General features: G+C 36.1%; 1 protein-coding gene across 2 annotated transcripts in view; it reads right to left on the bottom strand.

Annotated features, from left to right (window-relative positions):
- The window catches only part of MED23 (mediator complex subunit 23), a 41378-nt gene extending 20537 nt beyond the window's left edge, over positions 1-20841 (bottom strand). The window contains exons 1-15 of one of the 2 annotated variants that reach the window (XM_032407854.1): positions 20600-20841; positions 20226-20257; positions 19981-20068; positions 17855-17979; positions 16561-16672; positions 15552-15650; positions 14870-14971; positions 14134-14203; positions 12747-12859; positions 11143-11238; positions 10582-10599; positions 5301-5501; positions 3336-3479; positions 1332-1477; positions 119-364 (exon numbers count right to left, since the gene is read on the bottom strand). In XM_032407854.1, coding sequence (XP_032263745.1) covers positions 119-364; positions 1332-1477; positions 3336-3479; positions 5301-5501; positions 10582-10599; positions 11143-11238; positions 12747-12859; positions 14134-14203; positions 14870-14971; positions 15552-15650; positions 16561-16672; positions 17855-17979; positions 19981-20068; positions 20226-20257; positions 20600-20647 — 1640 coding nt within the window. In that variant the 5' untranslated portion in view covers positions 20648-20841. The remainder of the gene's footprint in view (positions 1-118; positions 365-1331; positions 1478-3335; positions 3480-5300; positions 5502-10581; positions 10600-11142; positions 11239-12746; positions 12860-14133; positions 14204-14869; positions 14972-15551; positions 15651-16560; positions 16673-17854; positions 17980-19980; positions 20069-20225; positions 20258-20599) is intronic. The other variant, XM_032407855.1, reaches the window with a different exon arrangement.
- Positions 20842-21215: the final 374 nt, after the last annotated feature.

Raw genomic sequence — 21215 nt, 5'->3', positions numbered from 1 at the left:
TAATCATTTAAAAAAAAATGTACCTAACCATAAAACACACACATAATCATGAAATAAAGCCTATACTACACTGATATCAATTCCCTGACACAGGAGCAAATAAATAAAAAGAACATACCTCATTTTGGCATGAACTGTCAGTGAATCCAGGAGGTTCATGGGTAAGGGAGTAATAGATGCTGAAGCCAAGCAGCTTGTTCCAGGAAGAGGTACTCTCATAATTCCATTTCCATAAATAGTTTCTACCAGAGCTCCCATGGGTAATGTAAAACATTCTGAATTTGTAGAGTATGCATTACACAGCAGGGCAATCTTATAGTCATTCATTTGTAAGCTCTTATTTCTAAGACTCTGCTGTAGGAACCTAAAATTTCAAGTACCATTAAACAGTAAACAATGCAAATAATTTCCAGAATGTTATCTCTGTGCTTTAAAAAACATTTAATTTCATGAAATGATTTACTAATACTATCTTTATTCCTACAGGTGTGACAGTTTCTGCCCAAAATGTAGAGTGGAAACATAGAAAAGTTGGAGTAGCCTTTCAAAAAGAACTTAAGTAATCACAAGTTATCAATTAATGGATATTTGTTAAGTATTACTACACATACAGCACTAGGATTCAGATAATGAAGAAATAACTCAAGAATTCATGAACTTTGTTTCTATTTATTATCTATCTGGTTAACAACAATGTGGCTTCATTATAGATGTCACTGTGAAAAGATGATTAAGGAACGTCTCATAAAGGGAAAGCCAAATGAAATGTGAAGTCCACCTACCCTACAGTCTCCTATGAAGAGATGTGGCAGTCCTTGTCAGAAGTTCTAGGTGGGAAGTTCAGGTGTTCCTAACACCCCATCTAAAGCCAAGTCTATCTAACAAGGCAGTCTTCTCTGAGTAATCACAGCTCTGGAAACGGTGTAAGGAGCACACCAGCCAGAGCAGCTCAAATAATCCTGGCTGCCCAGGGAGTGAAGACATCTGTCAGATCACTCTCAACTCCTGAGTACTTAAGAAATTTTGAAACATTTTCACATGCTTTTGGAAAATAAGAACTTTAATTAAGGTAAAACATGTAAAAGCAAAAATTAGACCTGGAAATTAAATAAATATATATATATCTGCAAACACATAAAAATTTTCTAGTTGTTTTCTGATACAGGTATTGGTCAGTTTTTCTTGGCAGGCCATTACACATTAAATATTCACCTTTACCCCCAGTGGGTGTGGGGAGATTTCCATACTTCATACAAATACTGAGACCAAGAGTAGCCTACAATACACTACTTATTAATTAAAAAAATTAACTTAACCTACAAATTACTTACTCATGGTGAAGCTTTAGGGAATGAGGTATTGGAATCTGTAGCTTGGAGTTGTCATTCTGGGCTTTTCTATTGAGATGAATCCAAATGCAAGTCATTGCAAAGGCATGAGTTGACTGGGGTTTGTTAATATCAGGAACTGGGATATACTGGAAAATAACAATATGCACATTATAGGAAAAAGAAGAATTAACTAATTATATGTATTCTAATAAATACGTATTCTAATAATTCATTATTGATATACCTCTTTTTAAAATATCCTTTAACTTCAACTGTTCTTTGACTATTCAATAATACAAATCAGAAGATCTAACAGTTATAAAATAATGAAACTATTACAAGATTGTTTTTCCTTGCCAAGAAATTAACAGAAATTCACAGACGCTTAGTTGAGTTTTTCCTACTGTCACGAGGCATTCACAATCATTTAAAATTATATTCTTAAAAAAAAAACACATTATGAAATTTTACTGAATGTGATGAATATGCTGAAAAGACAGAATTTCTAAGTCACATATACGCTTTTCAAGAACATCCAACAATTAAGAAATATACAATCTAAATAAGTACTAATAAAAAAAATAAATACTAATAATATACATCATCACACATATACATATATTATATACTGATGGGGGAAATGACATGGATGTCTGGAATTTGCTTTAAAATTGTCTAGTGTTAACAAAAAAGATGAGTAGAAAGATGAAGCAAGGATATTTCTTAAAACTACAATGAGATATCCCCTCACATCTATCAGAATGGCTAAACTCAAAAACACAAGAAACAAGTGTCGGCAAGGATGTGGAGAAAAAGGAACACTCTTGCACTGTTGGTGGGAATGCAATCTGGTGCAGCCACAATGGAAAACAATATGAAGGTTCCTCAGAAAGTTAAAAATAGAACTACCCTACGATCCAGTAATCGAATGCACTACTGGGTATTAAAATACAAAAACACAAATTCAAAGGGACACATGTACCCCTATGCTTATTGCAGCATTATCTACAATAGCCAAATTATGGAAACAGCTCATGTCCATCAAGAGATGAATGAATAAGATACGGTGTGTGTATATATATATTACTCAGTGTGTATATAAAATTACTCAGTCATAAAAAATAATGAAATCTTGCCATTTACAACAACATGGATAGAGCTGTAGAGTATAATGTTAAGCGAAGTAAATCAGTCAGAGAAAGACAAATAACATATGATATCACTCCTGTGTGGAATTTAAGAAACAAAACAACTGAGCAAAGAAAAAAAAAATGAGAGAGAAACAAACCAAGAAATACTCTTACCTACAAAGAACAAACAGATGGTTACCAGAGGGGAGGTGGGTGAGGGGATGGGTGAAAGAGGTGATGGGGATTAAAGAGTACACTTATCAAGATGAGCACTGAGTAATGCATAGAATTGTTGAATCATTGTATTATACACCTGAAACTAATAAAAAACTTAAAAAAATATTTCTTGGTGATGAGTACATAGGAGTTTATTTTTCTATTCACTCTACCTTTTTTGTGCATTTAAAAATTTCCATAACAAAATGTATTTTTAAAAATGGCAATCATCAATATAGACCATATTTTACTCAAATACTCATATAATGAAATAGGGGGAACACACTCAATTGGCAAACAAACAAAAGATATTAACAGATACTAATGTTATTTGGTCAGTCAATGACATGTATAGATTAAAACAGCTTAATGCTTTTATGTAAACCTATTTAGAATGTAGAGAAAGAGCTTGCTATACAGGATGTTCAATTGTAATTTAAGATAAACCAGAAATAATCTAGTTCAATTTCTTCACTTCACATATGAGTAAACTAATGTCAAGAGGGACTGATGTCCTTCCCAATTATGGTTAGTCATAGAATTGGGAAAGAACTCAGGTTTTCAGCTTCCAAATCCAGTGATCTTTCCACAAAATCACACTAAACATAAATTAGACATAATCCATTCAACACACTGTTAACTATTTTATAAAACTTACTTCTTTTTCTGGGTATAGAAGGTCAAAGAGCTTCATGACAGGGAGAAAATCAGCTAGTGCATTTTTCTGAATACTTCCAGAAATGAATTGCAGGAGAACCCACATTAGATGATCTCTGCCTTTAATCAGTCCTCGCCCTGCTAACTGTAAAAGATGTTTAAATACACATCTACACAGCTGGTTAAAGAGATGGATATAGTAAAGTTTAAAGAAAAAATAAAACAAAAAACCAGGAGAAACCCTGTTCTCCAAAAGTTAGCATCTAACTTCGGCATTTACAAAGTACTTAGTCTCAACTCAAGACACACCAAGCAAAGCCTTTTAAATTATTTTAATGTTCTATATATGTTTCCTCCGTGACCCACAAAATAGCTATGCATGTCAAAAGTTAAATGTTTTAGAACATAACTAGGTTGCCTATGTATGCAAGAGAATCAAGTTTAATATGATATCATTACTTAAAATATCTCATCACAACACAAGGAATACTTCATGATACCAAAAGGATTTTTTTTTTTTTTAGTTTAAAATCTTCAAGGGGCGCCTGGGTCGCTCAGTCAGTTAAGTGTCTGCTTTCGGCTCAGGTCATGATCCCAGAGTCCTGGGATCAAGCCCCATGTCAGGCTCCCTGCTCAGCGGGAAGCCTGCTTCTCCCTCTCCCACTCCCCCCTGCTTGTGTTCCCTCTCTTGCTGTGTCTCTCTCTGTCAAATAAATAAAAAATAAAATCTTTAAAAAAATAAAAATAAATAAAATAAAATAAAATCTTCAAGAAGTTGTTATCAAAACACACTTCTGGTTTCCTGCAAATTATAATAGAAATCAATGATGGTGAGGGTGGCAGTGGGGGTCATTGGTGGTTGGAAGGATTTTAACAATGCTTACAAAAAAGTTTCCCCCAAATAATCCATGTTGTAGAGATATTACAGATATAACAACATTTATTTCCATTCAAATGTGACTAAAATCTTATGATAAAACCGACTCTTCCACAAACATACTCTTCCACTTGTAGTCCCTATTTTGGATTCATTGTCCCACTTTTTCATTCACTGCCAAAACAGAAACCAGTGAGTGATCCTAGACTCCTGTTATTCCCTGTTACCTATCCATGGCCAAGTCCTATTCACAGCATACCTGTCTCAGTATACCTGGTCTTGGGTTCCTCCTCTGTTCTGGTTTGGGCCGTCAGCATCTCCCACCCAAATCATTGCAAAGGCTCCCTTACCAATTTCCTTGCCTCTGATTTTGGCCCCTTCCATCTCTTTATGTCACCGTCTTCCTACATGTGGCAATTAGCAGTAATTTTTCCCACTTGTATATGATGATGTCGTTCCCCTCCTCATTTGCCTCCCAAAGAGGATCTAAATGCCTTAGAACAAACACTTGGCCATATAAAGTTTTCTATGTCTGGTCTTGCCTTCTTGCCTTCCTGATCTCACCAACATGTTCCTGTTCATATTTTTCTTTCCAGTTCTCACACATATTTATCCTTTTCCAAATGATCATGTTATTGCAATGGAAACACTTTCTTATCTTTTCCTCTTGGCAAATTTCTACTTGTCCTTCAAGTGCTAGCTTCAAGATCTCTTTGATAAAGCCATTCCTGATGTCTTGAATAGGAACTGTTCTCCTTCATACCTACTGCAGGAAAACACGCTTCCATTGTAATCACATTGTTTACTCCTGTATCTTCCCAATAGTAAGGAGCTCCTTGAGGGTACCCCACTGCCTTCTCATTTTGTATCCCCTGGTCCTTGCACTCTGAATATGTGGAATGAATGACTGAAACCAATATTTACAGTGACAAGAAAGTGTAAAGTTTAGAAACCATAAAAGCACCACACAAAACAGAAATTAGGGCTAAGAACTTCTGTCATTGCTGAAATCACAAGGCAATGTCCACACCAGTCTAAAACATACTAATCAACAGGTGAAGTGGCTCTGATGAAAGATTTAGTACTTACCTTCTGATGAAGAGAAAGGACCATGTGTGGAAAACTTGCAAACTGGAAAAGCACAAAGAAAATGAGCTGACTTGAGAGATGCTGCCACAGGAGTTGGCTTGTTCCGCCATCGTCAAACTTCTCCTCAGTCTCGGACCGCTCCATGGCATAAACCACCAGATCCACCAACTGGTCCTCCAGCACAGGGCAGCGCTGTTTGTGCTGTAGGGCAGAGATTAGATACAGTATTCCAAAAGCCTCCCGGTTAGTTTTAGAAGTTACCGGTTAATGGGCATTAATTGTAACAAGAGGCTGAGAAGCATGGAATGAAGTTGAACTTAGAAAGTTAAGGTTAGATTTAGTCTATTAAAGCTGCATCATGTTACATTATCATAGAGGATGAGTTCCATAAAAAAATTACTTTTCAGATTTCATGGAAAACAGACTAAGTCTTATTAACTTCTGGCTTTCACTACACACGTCATTGTTTCAATTTGACAAGGGGCACTGCACAGTAGAAGATTTTGTTATTTATCCTTTGAAAAAAAGATAATTTAAAAAGCATATGAAATGAGGATAGCAGTATTAATTTTGCATTCTAACTCAAAATATAAAAACCCTGAATCTCCAAGAATCAAATATTGTGATGAGAGCAAACAAAGCAGAGAGAATCTATGTATTTTAAAGCAACCACAAGTTTATACTAACTTTACATACAGAGGTATATCTAAATAGCTGCCAGATTACTCAATATCTGTTTTTCAATGTGTGTTATTGATCCTGATACTGAAATGGAAACTTCCTCTACAAAAACACTGATCTCAAAGTTAATCTCTGCTCTTCCTTCTTAGAAGCCAAACATAATGCAGCTTTAATTTTAAATTAGACTATTTTAAAATCTAAAACAAGAAAAAGAATTGAATTTAAACACTAAAAATGAAAATGCAACTTCCCTTTCTAGAGGCAAAAAGATTTATGCTTTTAAAAGTGATTTAAAAAAATATACTTTTACCAAAAGAAATATGTTAAGCCATATTTTAAGCCATTTTCATATTTCTTTTATAAAATATGTTATATGACTTAATGGCCAGGCAGTTGGAAGCCTTTCTAGTGAATACAATTACTAATACAGATGCTTTCCCTCTAAACTTTAGACATGATTATTAGTCTTTTGCCATGAAAAAGGGATATGATTTCTTTAAATTTAGGGAAAAAATGCAAAATGGGGACAGATTTGGAAAAAAACAAAACATAATGAGTAGCATCCCCTCTTTTGCATGCTCTTTGCCAGCTCCAAACTTGTAAAGCTCCAATATAGCTGCACTTTCTTAAAGCATGCAAATAAAACAAACATCTATCCAAAACAGTAAGCATCAATGGTTGTTTCATAGTTTTTCCAAAACACAATGCCATGATCACAGTTCAACCACATTACAGGTTTACAAATAGCAATAGTAACACCACCAGTTGAGACTACAGTACTTTCCCTCCAAATGTAATTATCATTATGAAGCAGAGCAAAGTGCAACAGACAACACTACAAACTATTTCTTAAATCAGCATGCAAAACTACTGTGTACAGGGCTTGAAATTCACTAGTTCTGCCAACCACCAACAACCTAAGAAATGTGTCAGACAACACAAATTTAGAGTGAAATCATTCAAAGTATACAAGAGTCAGAAAAATTTGTGAAAAGAAGTAAAGCCAGGATTTCCAGTAGGAATTTTTCATTAGTGATGGGAATTTGCTTCTAGTTTGGAAACTAACCAATTTGTCATCTATTCCTCCATCCACGATGGTCTTCCATTAGTCCACTTCAGGAAAAAAGAACTAAATAAAATTGGTTTTTAGCACCTGAGTCATTTTGGAATTTCCCTTTTTAGTATTAGCTATTTATTTTTTAAAAAACTAGATTTTTACCTACATATCTTTAACTGTGTTGTAATGGTCATATAGTTAATGATTTAAAGAGGAAAACCAAAAATATTAAGATTTTGACAAAGTAAGAACTGGGAAATTTACAGTTAAAGCTGATGATCTTTCAATACATACCACGACTCAAATTACCTCTAAATTTTCTGTTAAGAATTACATTAGTCTGGAATCCCTATGGTATCCAATGCCCTGGTGTCTGAGTGTGGCAGAACATCTATCAGGATTAACTCCATGTTTCCCCGGTGTTTTGGTTACAGCCAAGGATATTTCTCAAACTGATTTTGGGGATAGCTTAGTTCCTTTGTTTATTTGCCAATTTTATTAATATCAAAAAAAAGAAAGAAAAAGAAAAAGAAAAGAAAACAAAAAAACCCCGCTGAAATATAAAATGATGTGTTAACTACTTGAGAATAAGTTTAGCTTCAGTTTTCATTACTAAAAAATAAGTACATTAAAATTAATATTCTCCACCATGTAGATTATTTTACAAAGTGGAATAAATGTAAATTTGTAAAGCAGTTTAATAATCTGATAAAGATTAATTATCAATCACGAGGCTATGGTAATTTGGTAAGCCACTGGATGCTTTGTCTATGGCTATTTACAATGTGCTTTTGTAAATTTAAGTCTTCAAGATATAGGCATGTAAGTCAAATTAGCTAGTTTATATCATATCTATATGCATATTTAGTTAAAACCTGTTTAAACAGTAAGAATCTAAGTTCAATATTTTAACAACTTGATTTCTGCATAGTAGCTCAAACTGCACTGGAAACTTATTTAATTTTCAGCTTTGGTAAAAGCTGAAAATGAGGCACAAGGCATTAATAGAAACACTAGCATTAACCTCTACTCATGCCCCTGATTCTTTCCCACCACTATTTCAAATGGCAAATGGTAATGCTTTTCACTCTAAATAACCATATCCTATATTAAGTGGCCCCTGACAATTTTGATGTAACAGTTCTGGTACTGCTTTTGTTATAAAATTTTAACATATTGTAGTGAGGTGGACTTAATTTCAAATCATTATTTCAGTGCTAGAAATCAATTTTAGAGCAATACCTATTCAGGACAAGTTGGGAAGAGAAGTCCCTTTGTATGCCATTTATCGTATTCTCTGCCAATCAGAATTGGAGCCCTATGCCAGTTAATACCACTTTCAATGGTGCCTTTCAAAGATAACTGAGTGATTAGTCTAGTACCTCAATGTCTCAGGGTAGCCAGAATTTACACACCACCACAAAAAAAGCTTGAGGAGTGTATCTGTTTTGTAATGTTCTTATTCAGCAGAAAGAACACAAAGTTGTGTAAACACACAAAACAGGATTCTTCCACTGTGAACCCTCCACTTTGCTGGTCACAGAACTGGGCTATTTATGACCTTCTGAATGTGACCGACTTTAGGATAATATATAGCCCAATTCCTACTGGAAAATGCAATATGGATAGCTCTTAAAAGGTTTCAAGCTTTAAGTAAATTATTGCATTGCTAGAGAAAGGATAAGAAAGTATAGTGAAGGATATAGTTCTGTAATGATAAAAGATGTGGTAAGATCACTTGTTTATTTTTAATCATATGTTTATACTTTGTATTCTCATTTTCTACTCTACTTTCCAGGTGGTAAAAATAATATATCAAGTCAATTCAGCATATATCTTCCATCTACAGTCCATTCACTACAGAGTTTTCTACCAAAACAATTACTGATGAATTGTGAACTTTTGACAATGTTTACAGTGGGACCAATACTAATAATGTTCTGTCAGCATTTCCATTATAAACTTTATTTTTTATGGATTTATGTCTTAGTCATAAACTTTTTTTAGGTTGAAACTTGTTATTAAAATAATCAAATCAGAAATACTCTTCTATGAATTGTTTTGTCAATTTCTACTTTGAGAAGAGCTGCAACCCAAGAGAAAAAAGCTAATGATAACTAAGGATATCTGGGGGAAGGTACTCGCAGCTCAAATGACCATGGGTACATTTATCCACCAAACTGTAAGAAAAATTGAGTCAAGTATGACTTTAAGTTCATTGCAAAAATTAATTTTAAGACAGAGCATGAAGCATTCTTTCAAAGTTGACTGAATACTTACCTCTAACTCAAGTGAAAGTTGATCAGAATTAATGACTTGGTATTTAAGATGTTAAATTGACAGGTTATATGAAGTAACTGTCAGACACTGTAGTGTGAAGCAGTTTCAGTTTCACATGTACATAGGCTTGTCCAAACAAGGAAAATTGGTAAATTTTTCAGAAGAAAAAACTTAAAATAATAAAAGAGATACTGCTACTAGGGTGAGGTTTGGCATGCAAAGTTTCAACACTGAGCAAGTTTTATGGCCAAGCTATATGTCCTTAAAAATAGGGCTTTATAAATGGAAGCACTGGCACAACCTTCACTATAGTATTGCAAACAGTAACGCTATTTTATATAACCTAGACAAGAACGTCTTTTTAAAATCAAAAAGCTGGTCTATTTTAATATGTTGGGCTCAAAAATTTTTAACAAAAATAATTGGAACCACTATTTTGTTTAAAATCTCAAAGGTGAAAAGTCCTGGAACAGACTTGGGACTGTATAAGAGTTTGGTTTATAAAGTTTGGCCACAGTGTTTTTCTCCTACTACAGGTGAGCTTCAATTGCAAGGAGCCCACTCTAGGAGGAGGACACTTCTGGCAAAGACTGACAAAGAAGGGTGTTTGTCAAGCAGGTGTGGGGTCACCTAAGAGTGTGACATTTCTTAGTCAATCCCCATGTTTCCAAAAAAACCTTCCCTGTATAAAGTTTACCACTCCAACTTTTAAAATAACGTAACTCTATTAAAGTTTCTCCTCTTTTTTGTTTTGTTTTTAATTTGTTTTTGTTTTAAGGCAAAGCAACGTAAGTATTTTTATAGATGTTATTTATTTATGTTTTAATAATCTGGAAAGATAAAGGCCACCATAAATCTTTCCATCTCTGAAAATTCCACAAGGCAAGCTTTGGCCCTAAAGTATTAAAAAAAAAAAAAAAGTAAAATGGAGTGGGAAGGAAAAACAACCCATCAAAAAGTGACAGGCGTTATTGTGTGCCAGGTGTTGTCTCTTAAAAAAAAAAAAAGAAAAAGGAAAAAAGAAAAAAGAAAAAAGAAAAAAAAAGAATATAAAAAAACAAACACCAAAAACCAAAACCAAAAACAATCCACCAAAAACAACTCTCATATCCCAAGAAGAAATTCATTTTAGTGGCCTTGGTCTCAGCATGGTCCTGCCAATTTCAAGCCCCGACCATACATGTATTCTCTAAATGGAATCAGTGGCTACAAAGCGGCCAGCGTATCGTTAGTCACAATACAACAGTAAGGTTGTGAACATACCTGAGCAATGTTCAAGGTCTAGAGCATTGGAGGATGGGCAGGACAAGACAGGACAGAACAAAAATAAAGGAAGAAAAAAAGAAAAGACAAAACAGTGACTATGAGGCCAGCCTCAAGGAACCCAGAGTCAGCACAAACCCTCCCACATGTTAAACCACCAAAAACAAACATATACCAAAAAGGGGGGAAAAAATCAGCAGTCAGGCCACGCTGAAGATACCAAGGGTTATAAAAATAGGCACCCAAACAACAAAAAAAATAAAAAATTATGGTTAAGACATGTGTAGGTTTCTCTGGCAAAAGGTATACTTGAAACTGGCCTTATAGAAAAAAAAGCAATGCAAAATAAACCAACTTTTAAAATATCTCCTTTTTAATTTAAACATTTTTAAAGCAATATATAAATGATAGGAACAATACATTGTTTAATAAACCATATATTAAAAAAAAATCACCAAATAGTTCTTAACTGTTTTGCTCAGTTAGCTCTAGCAAAGAAAAGAGAAAAGAATAGTGCAGATTCTATGCAGAATTTACTTGGTTTCCAGCATAGTACAGTACCTGCTTATTTAAACCTAGCATATTGCAGACCATATCCCTGGAATAAGGCTGCTCCAATACATATCTCAACAAAGCAGTCTGTGGTTCAAACAGATCCTTTAAAGAAAATAAAAAAAATTATTGCTTCAAGATCAAAGTAAATGTTAATTCAAATAATTTGAAATTGGGATAAAAAAATCTGCTAAAGGCACTTGTTACCTTCACACAGTAGGCAGTATCTAGTGGAAAAAAATCATAGGATTTTAGTGCTTACAGTTAATCTGATCCCACCCCTCATTTGATAGGAGATATAACTGAGGTGAAGGGACTTGCCCAAGGTCATACAGAAGCTCAATTTAGAAAGACTTCAGTTACTGTCACAGGAGAGTCTTAAGCATCACTGTAAGGAAAGCATTTTCTGCTCAGAAATCTAATCAAAGAGGAATGGAGGTAGTTTCCAATCACTTTCATACAAGTGTAAACAAACACACTACTTCCAAATTTGGAGAGGAGAAATGACTTGATAGTACAGGGGTCAAAGTGTAGATTCTGAAATCAGATTGAGTTCAAATCCTCATTCTACCATTTCGTAAACATGGGGACTTAGTCAAATTACTCAGTTTCATCATCTGTATAATGGAGATACTAAGATGATAGTTGAGAATAAGGGTTACTGCAAAAAAGTTCTTACAACAGTGGCTGGCATACAGTAAATACATAATGAATTGATCTATTTTCAATATTACTGCTATCATGATAACTGTAAATTCCATTTAGTTTACCACTTTTTCACATTCCTAAGTTTTGCTGACTAATATGCCAAGAGTCCAGGATTGCGACCTTAGTTTCACTATTTCCCTCTCCTCACTTCTGGACTAGTTTCCTAATCATTCTGTACATCACTTTTAACGTGAAACATTTACATGAAAAATCTCTAGTCCAAAAAAAAAAAAAAAAAAATCTCTAGTCCTCCTCATACCCTGCTCTGTAACCATTTCAACCCCCAAGATACTATAATGAATCTATCAAATTTCATTCTAGCTTTAGGTCTATATCTCATACTTCATTTTATTGATACTTGTAGATTTTTTTCTTTTGAGACTATTCTACTCCACTTTTGTCTTCTTCATCCCCCATTTAAAAAAATCTAACACAGGTAGGGGCACCTGGCTGGGTCAGTCGGAAGAGCATGCGACTCTTGATCTCGAGGTCCTGAGTTCAAGCCCTATGCTGGGTGCAGAGATTACTTAAATAAATTTTTTAAAAACTTAAAAAAAAATAAAAATTAAAAATCTAACAAAGGAGAGCTCACTCTTCAAATTTTAAGAGAAGTGCAAATTCATTTTTGGTCCTCACTTTGCAAAGGAAGAATAAAAAGGTTTCCATTATAAAGATTCAATTTTCTTAATCTAAGTGCTTTGTCGGGGCCAACTGGAGCATAAACATCCAATATTACAAACCACAGGGTATACTTGGATACCAGAATCAAATGATAAACCATAAACTATTTTTCATTAAATATACACTTCTTCAGTCTATGAAGAGACAATTTAGCATAACACATCATATAATCCAGGATGAAGACTGTTAGATGGACCAAAGTTCCATTATATTTATCAACATACCTTATCATATGGCAAAAGGCCTTTCAAAGGAAAACGAAGAGTTGCAGGATCCAATTTCCATGAATTACAAATGGCTCCCGAGTTATTTACAACTGGCAGAAGGCTGCAGCGGCCTGTATGTATTACAAAAAATGTTTTAAAGTAAATGTGAACACAAATGCCTGGTCCTTCATTCATTCTATGAATATTTAATAAATATCTATTCTGAATCAGGCACTGATTTTAAAACGGTTGTAATTAGATATAACTTTTAGGAATTTTCTTTGATTATTTTTAGTCCAGATGGTTGGAGACCAATTGTACAGGCCTTCCAAACCCAAAAATAATGGCATTTGTCCAAGTATATAGGATAAAGATCGGCAAACTATAATCCATGGGCCAGATGCAGCTTGCCACCTATTTCTGTAAAGTCTTATTGGGACACTGATGCTTTCCCACTATAATGGCAGAGTTGAATAGCTGCAACAGATTGTATAGCTCACAAAGCCTAAAATATTTATTGTATCACCATTCATAAAAAAAAGTTTGCAGATCTCTAGTCTAGGGTCAACATGATTAACTTTATGCATGATGTTCCTAGAGGCCTTAGATGTAGCATATGACCATCAACTCATATATCCAACTGCCTAATGAATACTGTCACCTGGATGTCTCCCAGGGACCTCAAGCTTAACAGATCTTAAATTGAACTCATCACCCTTCTCAAGCCTGCACCACTTCCAGAATTCATTAAATGATATCAATATCCACTCAGCTACAAAAGCTAGAAGTCTGAGAATTATCTGTCTAGCGTCTACTTGTTTTATCTTTGTATTTCCAATCTAGAATAGCACCCGACTCACAAGAAGTGTTCAAAATTTGGTCACTGACTAAATAATGGTCTATATACCCAGACAGTGCTGGGCACCGCACAAATTGCCAAATCACATGCTTGTTTTTAAAAGCAAATTCTGAGAATGAAACAAAACATGAAAAAATGAAAAACAAAATAAACGAAGTACAGAGCAAAAGCATGAATTGGAATGGGCTTAAAGAGCCTGAGTCTTGTGTACTATGGACACACAGGGATGGTCAGTTGAGACTTCTAGTTGCCTGGAGATTCTATGGTGGTTTACTAGCTCTATTAAAAGTTCCCTCTAGTTACCAGGAAACATATCTTCTAGAATGATTCTATCTGAAGCTTAGACCCAGTCCAGACAGTTGCTTTTCCCTCCCTATACTCTGCAAACAAAGTACGTGAAAACAAGTAAATGGCTATTATTAAGCTTCTACAGAATTACCAAAATGACAAACCACCAAGACATGTGTAAGATACCATCTGCCAATTCTGTTGAATAGTTCACTAAAAACCAGGTACTATTTAGTACATTTTAAATTATAATCCTACCACAAATGGAATTTATCCTTGCTGTGGGCCTGAAGGTATCCACAAAGTCTGATACCAGGTTTCCAAGTAACTAAAAACAAAACAAAAAACACATATAAGTATAAAAATAAAATCAAGATTGCTTTGAATATAACCATCATTTATGTAAAATGAGATAGTACGTAAAGATTTAATACAATACCTGGCATATAAAAATTACTCAAAAGTCAGTCCTCTTTCACTTCCTTTCAAACAATTACTTCCCAGTTCATCTGTCCCTGAATTAAGCCAAATCGTACCACCAGGTCCTTCGATATTTCATGAAGCTGGCATATTTTCACACATGATATAGAAACTGTCTTGGGGTGCCTGGTGGCTCCATTGGTTAACTGTCCAACTCTTGATTTTGGCTCAGGTCACGATCTTGGTGTTGTGAGATCAAGCCCTGTGTCAGGCTCTGTGCTCAACAGGGAGTCTGCTTGAGATTCTCTCTCCCCCACTCCCTCTGCCTCCCCCACCCCAGGCGCGTTCTCTCTCTCTAATAAAGAAATAAATCTTAAAAAGAAAAAAAAAAGAAAAGAAACTGTCTCACCAGGATAGCAGAGAAATAAAAGAATTACATTATAATGATAAAAAAGTACATTTTACCTCAGGATAAAAGTGACCATTTTAAAAATAAGCACACAAAAATAAGAATAATATAACTGTTTTTTATTAAAATTGCTCCCCCCCAAAACTTGGAAAATATCAGATTTACCCAGTGTGGAAGTTTTCCTTCAGGATATAGTTTCCTAATCTCTGTGACTGCAAAGTAGGCTGGTAATAAACAGGCATTTCTTTCCAAGATATATGCTATAACCTAAGAAAAATAAAAGAGCAATGTTATTCTTCTTGGTTAGTTCCACAGAAGAGCCCTTTAAATGCAACAGTGGCAACAACAAAGATATTAAAAGCAAAGATACTACTTCATGGATTTATTGGGCTTAGTCTGTAGCACAAAGAGTTCATTTATATGTGAAGAATCTCTAAAAATGAAGATTAATGAACAATGAAATGGATGTCACTAAGTAACATTGCTTTAAATATTGGTAGACTCCAACAGGAAAGCAACTGCCCAAAGTTATAATTCTTGCAACATCAGTTACAAAGCACAAAGATCTTTTAAGTGGCCCATAGGCTAAAGACACTTTTAACAGCTAAAAATACTTTAATGTCTACATTGTTGTTTTCTTAATTAAAAGCCATGAGTTAATTAAAGTTTAAAATTTTCTTTTGAAATATAATACAAGTAAAACAGCATCTTTAAAACTAGAAGTGATTTTTGTAGAAGTACCCAAGTGGAACAGTCCACAGACTACCATGTTTTAAAGGCACAGAACTATATAAAACTATTTTCTTTTGAGGTTATGATCAATGAACTGCAGACATGTCTAAATTACCTCTCTTGCTGCTAGAAGCTGCTGTACAACAGCTGAGCTCACTGTATTGGGAATTGTCAAGATTTTCTCCAAAATCACTTTTAAGAGATCTCGAACACCCTGATATAAGAAAAAAACCCATAGGTTAAAACTAAGTAGTGCCCCCTGTGCTAGTTAAAACACCTAAAGATTTCAACATTATATGCTCAGGAAAAAAGTTACCTTCAAGATCACATCTTTAATTTTTCTGAATCAGAGCTCCCATTCAAGTCCCTAACATTAGCCCAAAAGAAGAGTCATGTTCCAAAACAGAATTCTAAAGAATATGAATGAACAAAGAAAGTCCCTTACAAATTAAAATTAATCTTTCCACACTCTGCTAAGCTTTCTGGACCCTCACAACATTACAAGAGTTTCTACTGTTACAACAGTCCAAAAAGCTTAATTTGGGCTTAGAGGCAGAAATAACTTGAATAGAACCTGAAAATACTCTGAGACATGGGCCATAATGTTAAACTTTCCGGAAGGTGATTCCTTCTGCTCACTCCCTTTGTCATATTCTAACTTTATTCCCCCTTCTCATCCATCACATACCTAATCACTCAAACTTATCCAATAAAGCTAGTCTGTTAATTGGTCATCTCCTCTTATCTATTACCAGTTGCATTACTTCAGAGCAGAATCTGATACATGGAGAAGAAATTTCATTCTACATGCATTTATTGAGTATAAACTGTGTGATCAATCTTGTAAAAAAGATAGATAAAACATACACATGAGAGAAATTAGAAACAATTATAAAGCACCATACAAATAAGAAGGTAAAAACTTCATGTTAACCTGCTAAGAAAACTAAAGAGAGAGAAAAAAACAAAAAAACTGAGCAATTTTAAGTCCCCTTAGGAAATATAACAAAACATAGATTTTGTAAACGCTTCCACTTCATTTCTCCCATCAGAAATTAAGATATACACACTGAAAAATTATTCATGTCTGAAAGTGATTACTTTTTCTAATTAGGAAAAAATACCTTGTAATCCACTCCCCCAATTATTTTCCGAACCAGTTTAAATGTTAAGGACCAAAGTTGTGTTCTTTCCCATTCAAGTGTGTCGGAGTTTATCAGGGATTCACAAACCATCCTAGAAAATAAGAATACCCATTCCAGTTACAAGACAGAATTTTGCCAAGTTCTCCAATAGCCAAGGTCTGTGTTCATTTTGTTCTTCAGAAAGGTACATTACTACTCAAGAATAGTTAAAAAAAAATTATATATATGGTGTATTATGTTTTTTACTTGTGTGAAAGATAGAATCCAAAACAGAACTAAATAATATTGTTATATTTTTACTAGAAAGAAATTTACCAAAAGCTATTGATTAAATGTTTACCATCTATCAGTTTGTGGTAGATTGTATTTTTCCAAGATGGCTGCAACAAGCTTTTCAATCCCACATGCTCTTCTGCAGAGTGACACTGATACTCCTCCCATGAAGAGGTGGGAGAAGGATGTACATTCTCTTCCCCTAAACGTGGGCAGGCCTAAGACTATGACAAAAGGGACACTTACGACCCCCAAGACAAGGTAATGCAACTTCTCCCTAGCCTTCTTTTGAATGCTTGGTCTTGGACACCATCATGCTGTGGGAAAGTCCAGGTCACATGGACAGAGCCTGTGTAGGTTCCAGCCAACAGCCCCAGCTAAGGTTCCAGATGACAGCCAGGCATCAACCACCAGACATATGAATGGGGAAACCTTTGTCATAACTACAGCCATAGCCACCATCGGATTGCAGTCACAAGACCCTGAGATAAAACTGCCTACTCAACTCAGTCAACCACTATAACCATGAGTGTTAATAAAATGTTAAATGATCCTAGCCCCTGGGCTGAAAGGTAAAGGCTGCCTGGTTTTGAACCTTTAAATATACAATTCTAAGAATACTACATCCTAGAAACTAAAACCTGAGGTTTTATGAAGGATTACTTGTTTTGTTTTTTTTTAAAGATTTTATTTATTTATTTGACAGAGAGAGACACAGTGAGAGAGGGAACACAAGCAGGGGGAGTGGGAGAGGGAGAAGCGGGCTCTCTGCCAAGCAAGGAGCCCGATGTGGGACTCGATCCCAGGACCCTGGGATCATGACCTGAGCCGAAGGCAGACACTTAACGACTGAGCCACCCAGGCGCCCTGAAGGATTACTTGTTGAGCCTAACTTCCTTCTTCATTCCTTCATCCTTTTACAACAATCTTGACCAATTACCAGACATTAATTAAAAAAAACAAAATTCTTTGGATTGCTCATATCCACCATTAAACATACCTGGGTGGAAGAAGACCAGTCTCCACTGCCATTGCTAAGCAGTCATAAAGAAAAGAAATTCTTTTAGGACTATGCTGGCCATGAATAAATTTAACAATCCACTGGATGCATTGTTCATGAGATTCCTGGAAAATTAGAAAATGATTACATTTTAGGTCCAAAGTGATATTTTATAAAGGACAAATACCTAGTACTACACCTGGGAGTATATCAAGACTATGAATGAAATACTCCATTATAAACATGCATGGATGAAAACAATTTTAAAAAAATGGATAAATTCAGATTTAGTATTTCAGTTTAATCAAAATGTAGTCCCCATATCAGTTTGTCTTCTAGGATACCCTCAAGAAGAACCTACATGTCCTCTTCCTCTGCACTACCACCATCCCTCATATACACTTCTATTGTTGAATGTATATTGCTGATTTAGAAATATGTATTTCCTTCGTGACTCCCCCTTTAGGATATAAACTTCTTGAAAACAAGGACCGTCCTTAATTCATAGAATGTTTAATGGATTATTAAAAAATTAAAAGATGTTGAAAAGATGTTCAACAGCAAAGAAATGCAAAATAAACCATGAGATATAATTTCTCCTGTTTTAGATTGGCAAACATCAAAAAAATTCACTAACACCCTACCGTGACGCCCTAGGGAAGATACTCTTACACATTGCTAGAGGGGTATAAATTGGTATGATGCTTATGGAAGGCTATTAAGCAATTTCTATAAAAATTATAAATAGACATACCCTCTAACCTAGCAATATTACTTCCAGGAATGTATTCAGTGTCCTGTGCATAATATTGTTTTTGTGCATAATAATGTCCTGTGCATTATATAATTGTTTAAAGTGGAGAAGTTAAGAAATAACCTAAACAGTCAGTAGGGGACTGGTTAAATAAAGGAAGGTGCAGCCACATAATAGATTATGCTGCTGTAAGAAAGAAAGGCAGACGTAACTTTCAACGGAATGATGGAGAATTACTTTCAGAAGTGAATAGGAGGAAAAAAGGTGTTAATGAACAGTGAACACATTATATGAATGTTCTATAAAAATGGGATCCTATACATGTAAAATACTTCCAGAAGGCAACAAACTGGGGATACTGGCTGCTGATATGAAAAAGAGCTGGTGATTAAGCTAAGGGAGATGGAAGGCAGACTATTCATTGGGTTCCCCTTTTGGTACCGTTTGCATTTGGAGCCATATGAATAGATTACCTATTAGAAGATAATTAAAACAAGATTTTAAAAAAAATGAACGTATGCCATTATGTGACCCATGTCTGAGTAGCAAGTCTCACCACCAGTGGCTCAAATGAAAACAGTTCTCATTTTCCTACCAAGAATACACCATGAGAAGATAATACACTACTGGAATACCAACTCTGTAAGGATCACACATTTTGTCTTTTTCATGGATACATTTTCTGGTGACCGTTCTTTGTTACTAGTTTTACTGCTCCTTTCCTCATTTTTATTAGAATATCTTTGTAGGGACACCTGGGTGGCTCAGTCAGTTAAGTGTCTGCCTTCAGCTCAGGTCATGATCCCAGGGTCCTGGGATCGAGTCCCACATCGGGCTCCCTGCTCAGCGGGGAGCCTGCTTCTCCCTCTGCCTGCCGCTCCCCCTGCTTGTGCGCTCTCTCTCTGACAAATAAATAAAATTTTGAAAAAAAAAAAAGAATATCTTTGTATTTTTGTTATAGTATCCTTATTGTGGCATCTTTGTTTCTTTACTATATTTTTATTCAAAGTATCTTTGTATCAATGCTTTGCTAGTTCCTTTGTTGAATGAAATTTGTATCTTTTAAAATCCCTACCAGAGCTGTTTTCACATGCACCAAATAAATCAGAATAGGATGAAATGGTTTTATATAATGTAACCCAGGGGAGATTTTTAAAGACATCTCACACTGTGCTGTCATCAGTTTGACTTCTACTACAGGTTCTCCACTGGAAAAATGCAAATTGAAACAAATGGAAACCAGAATATACAAATAAGAAATGACATTTTTACTTGTCCCTTTCCAGAAAGACCTTCACAGCGACATCAAAGTAATGTAAAAAAGAAGGCATCAAAAATCACCAGCTGAATGCAGTACAAATGCAGCGCTCACCTGAGACAGACCACCCCAGAACTGTCTGAAGGCCCCTAGACAGCTAATCAGTTTTGTTTTTTCATCTTCAGGGGTGTCCATAAACATTCTAAAAAACAAAAATCACAGTATTTGCCACGAGTTCTAAAAGGGTACTTCAACATAACCAGAATCTTATGGATCTTAGATACCTTCAAGACAAACCTAAGTAGAATCTTACAAAGATACACTCAAAAACCACAAAAATCTGCCATGCATATACTCACCCAGGAAAAGCCTCTTCTATAATTTCCGTTTTCTGTAAAAAACAAAAAGTAAGCGATGTAAAAACAAAACAAAACAAAACAAAAAAAGAAAGAAAAGAAAGGAGGGACCTCCCTGAGGAAAATATTATCATATGGGACAAGTCACCTTAACCAGGGACCCGCACAAAATACCATTTCCGGCCTGGCCCGTCCTGCAGGGCGCTGTGGACTTCCCAGGAGACTTTGAATTTGACAGCACTCTGACACCCGCTAAACCCTCGCAGGCGCACAAGGTGTCATAACAAAGGAGAGGTGGGGGAGAGGTAGCCCGGGCCGGGCTCCCGGGGTCTCCCCCTCCCCGGCCACCGCCCTGGATCCCTGGCGGCTCCACTCACCACCACATCCTCAAAAATGCTCTGCAGTTGCGTCTCCATCTGCACCATCGCCCCCGCCTTCCCCGGACGCCCGGCGCGCGGCCCGGGTGAGGCCCGAGCTGCGGGAATTGACGGGCAGAGAGGCGGAGACGCCCGCAGGAAACCTCAGCTCGCGGAGGTTGCCTTTTCTCTCAAGCGCTCAGCAGAGAGGATTCCCCCTCCCCCGCCCAGCAAACCGCCGGCGCCCGCACGGAAGCCGGGAAGCGCCGGGTGCGTGCGGATAATGAAACCTGCAGAAACCAGGGACCCAGCCCCTTGGTTCCGCTCGTGAAGAAGGCCGGCCCGCCGAGCCGGACGAGAGCGCCCCCAAGTGGAGCCTTGAGCCTACGTCACCCTGAGGCGTCGTCGGCTGCAGGCCGCCACCTCCCGGCTGGAGCGGGAGTTGCTTCCTGCTCTGGACTAATGCTTTTGCCTACTGGGAAGGAAAAAAGCTTGGAGCCCAGGGAACGGCGGCCGGCGAGAAGAGCTCCTCCTGCAACCTAGGTCAACCTCATGTCCGTGAGCTACTGACCTTCTGGAGCCAGTTGAAACACAACTTTCTTGATGACAGGGACCATGTCTTCTCAAGTATGGTAAC

The sequence above is a fragment of the Phoca vitulina genome, unplaced genomic scaffold (assembly GCF_004348235.1).
Source record: "Phoca vitulina isolate PV1807 unplaced genomic scaffold, GSC_HSeal_1.0 scaffold9, whole genome shotgun sequence".
Classification (NCBI taxonomy): Eukaryota; Metazoa; Chordata; class Mammalia; order Carnivora; family Phocidae; genus Phoca; species Phoca vitulina.
Note: the sequence above shows the minus strand (reverse complement) of the source record. Positions and strands in the feature narration are given on the sequence as shown.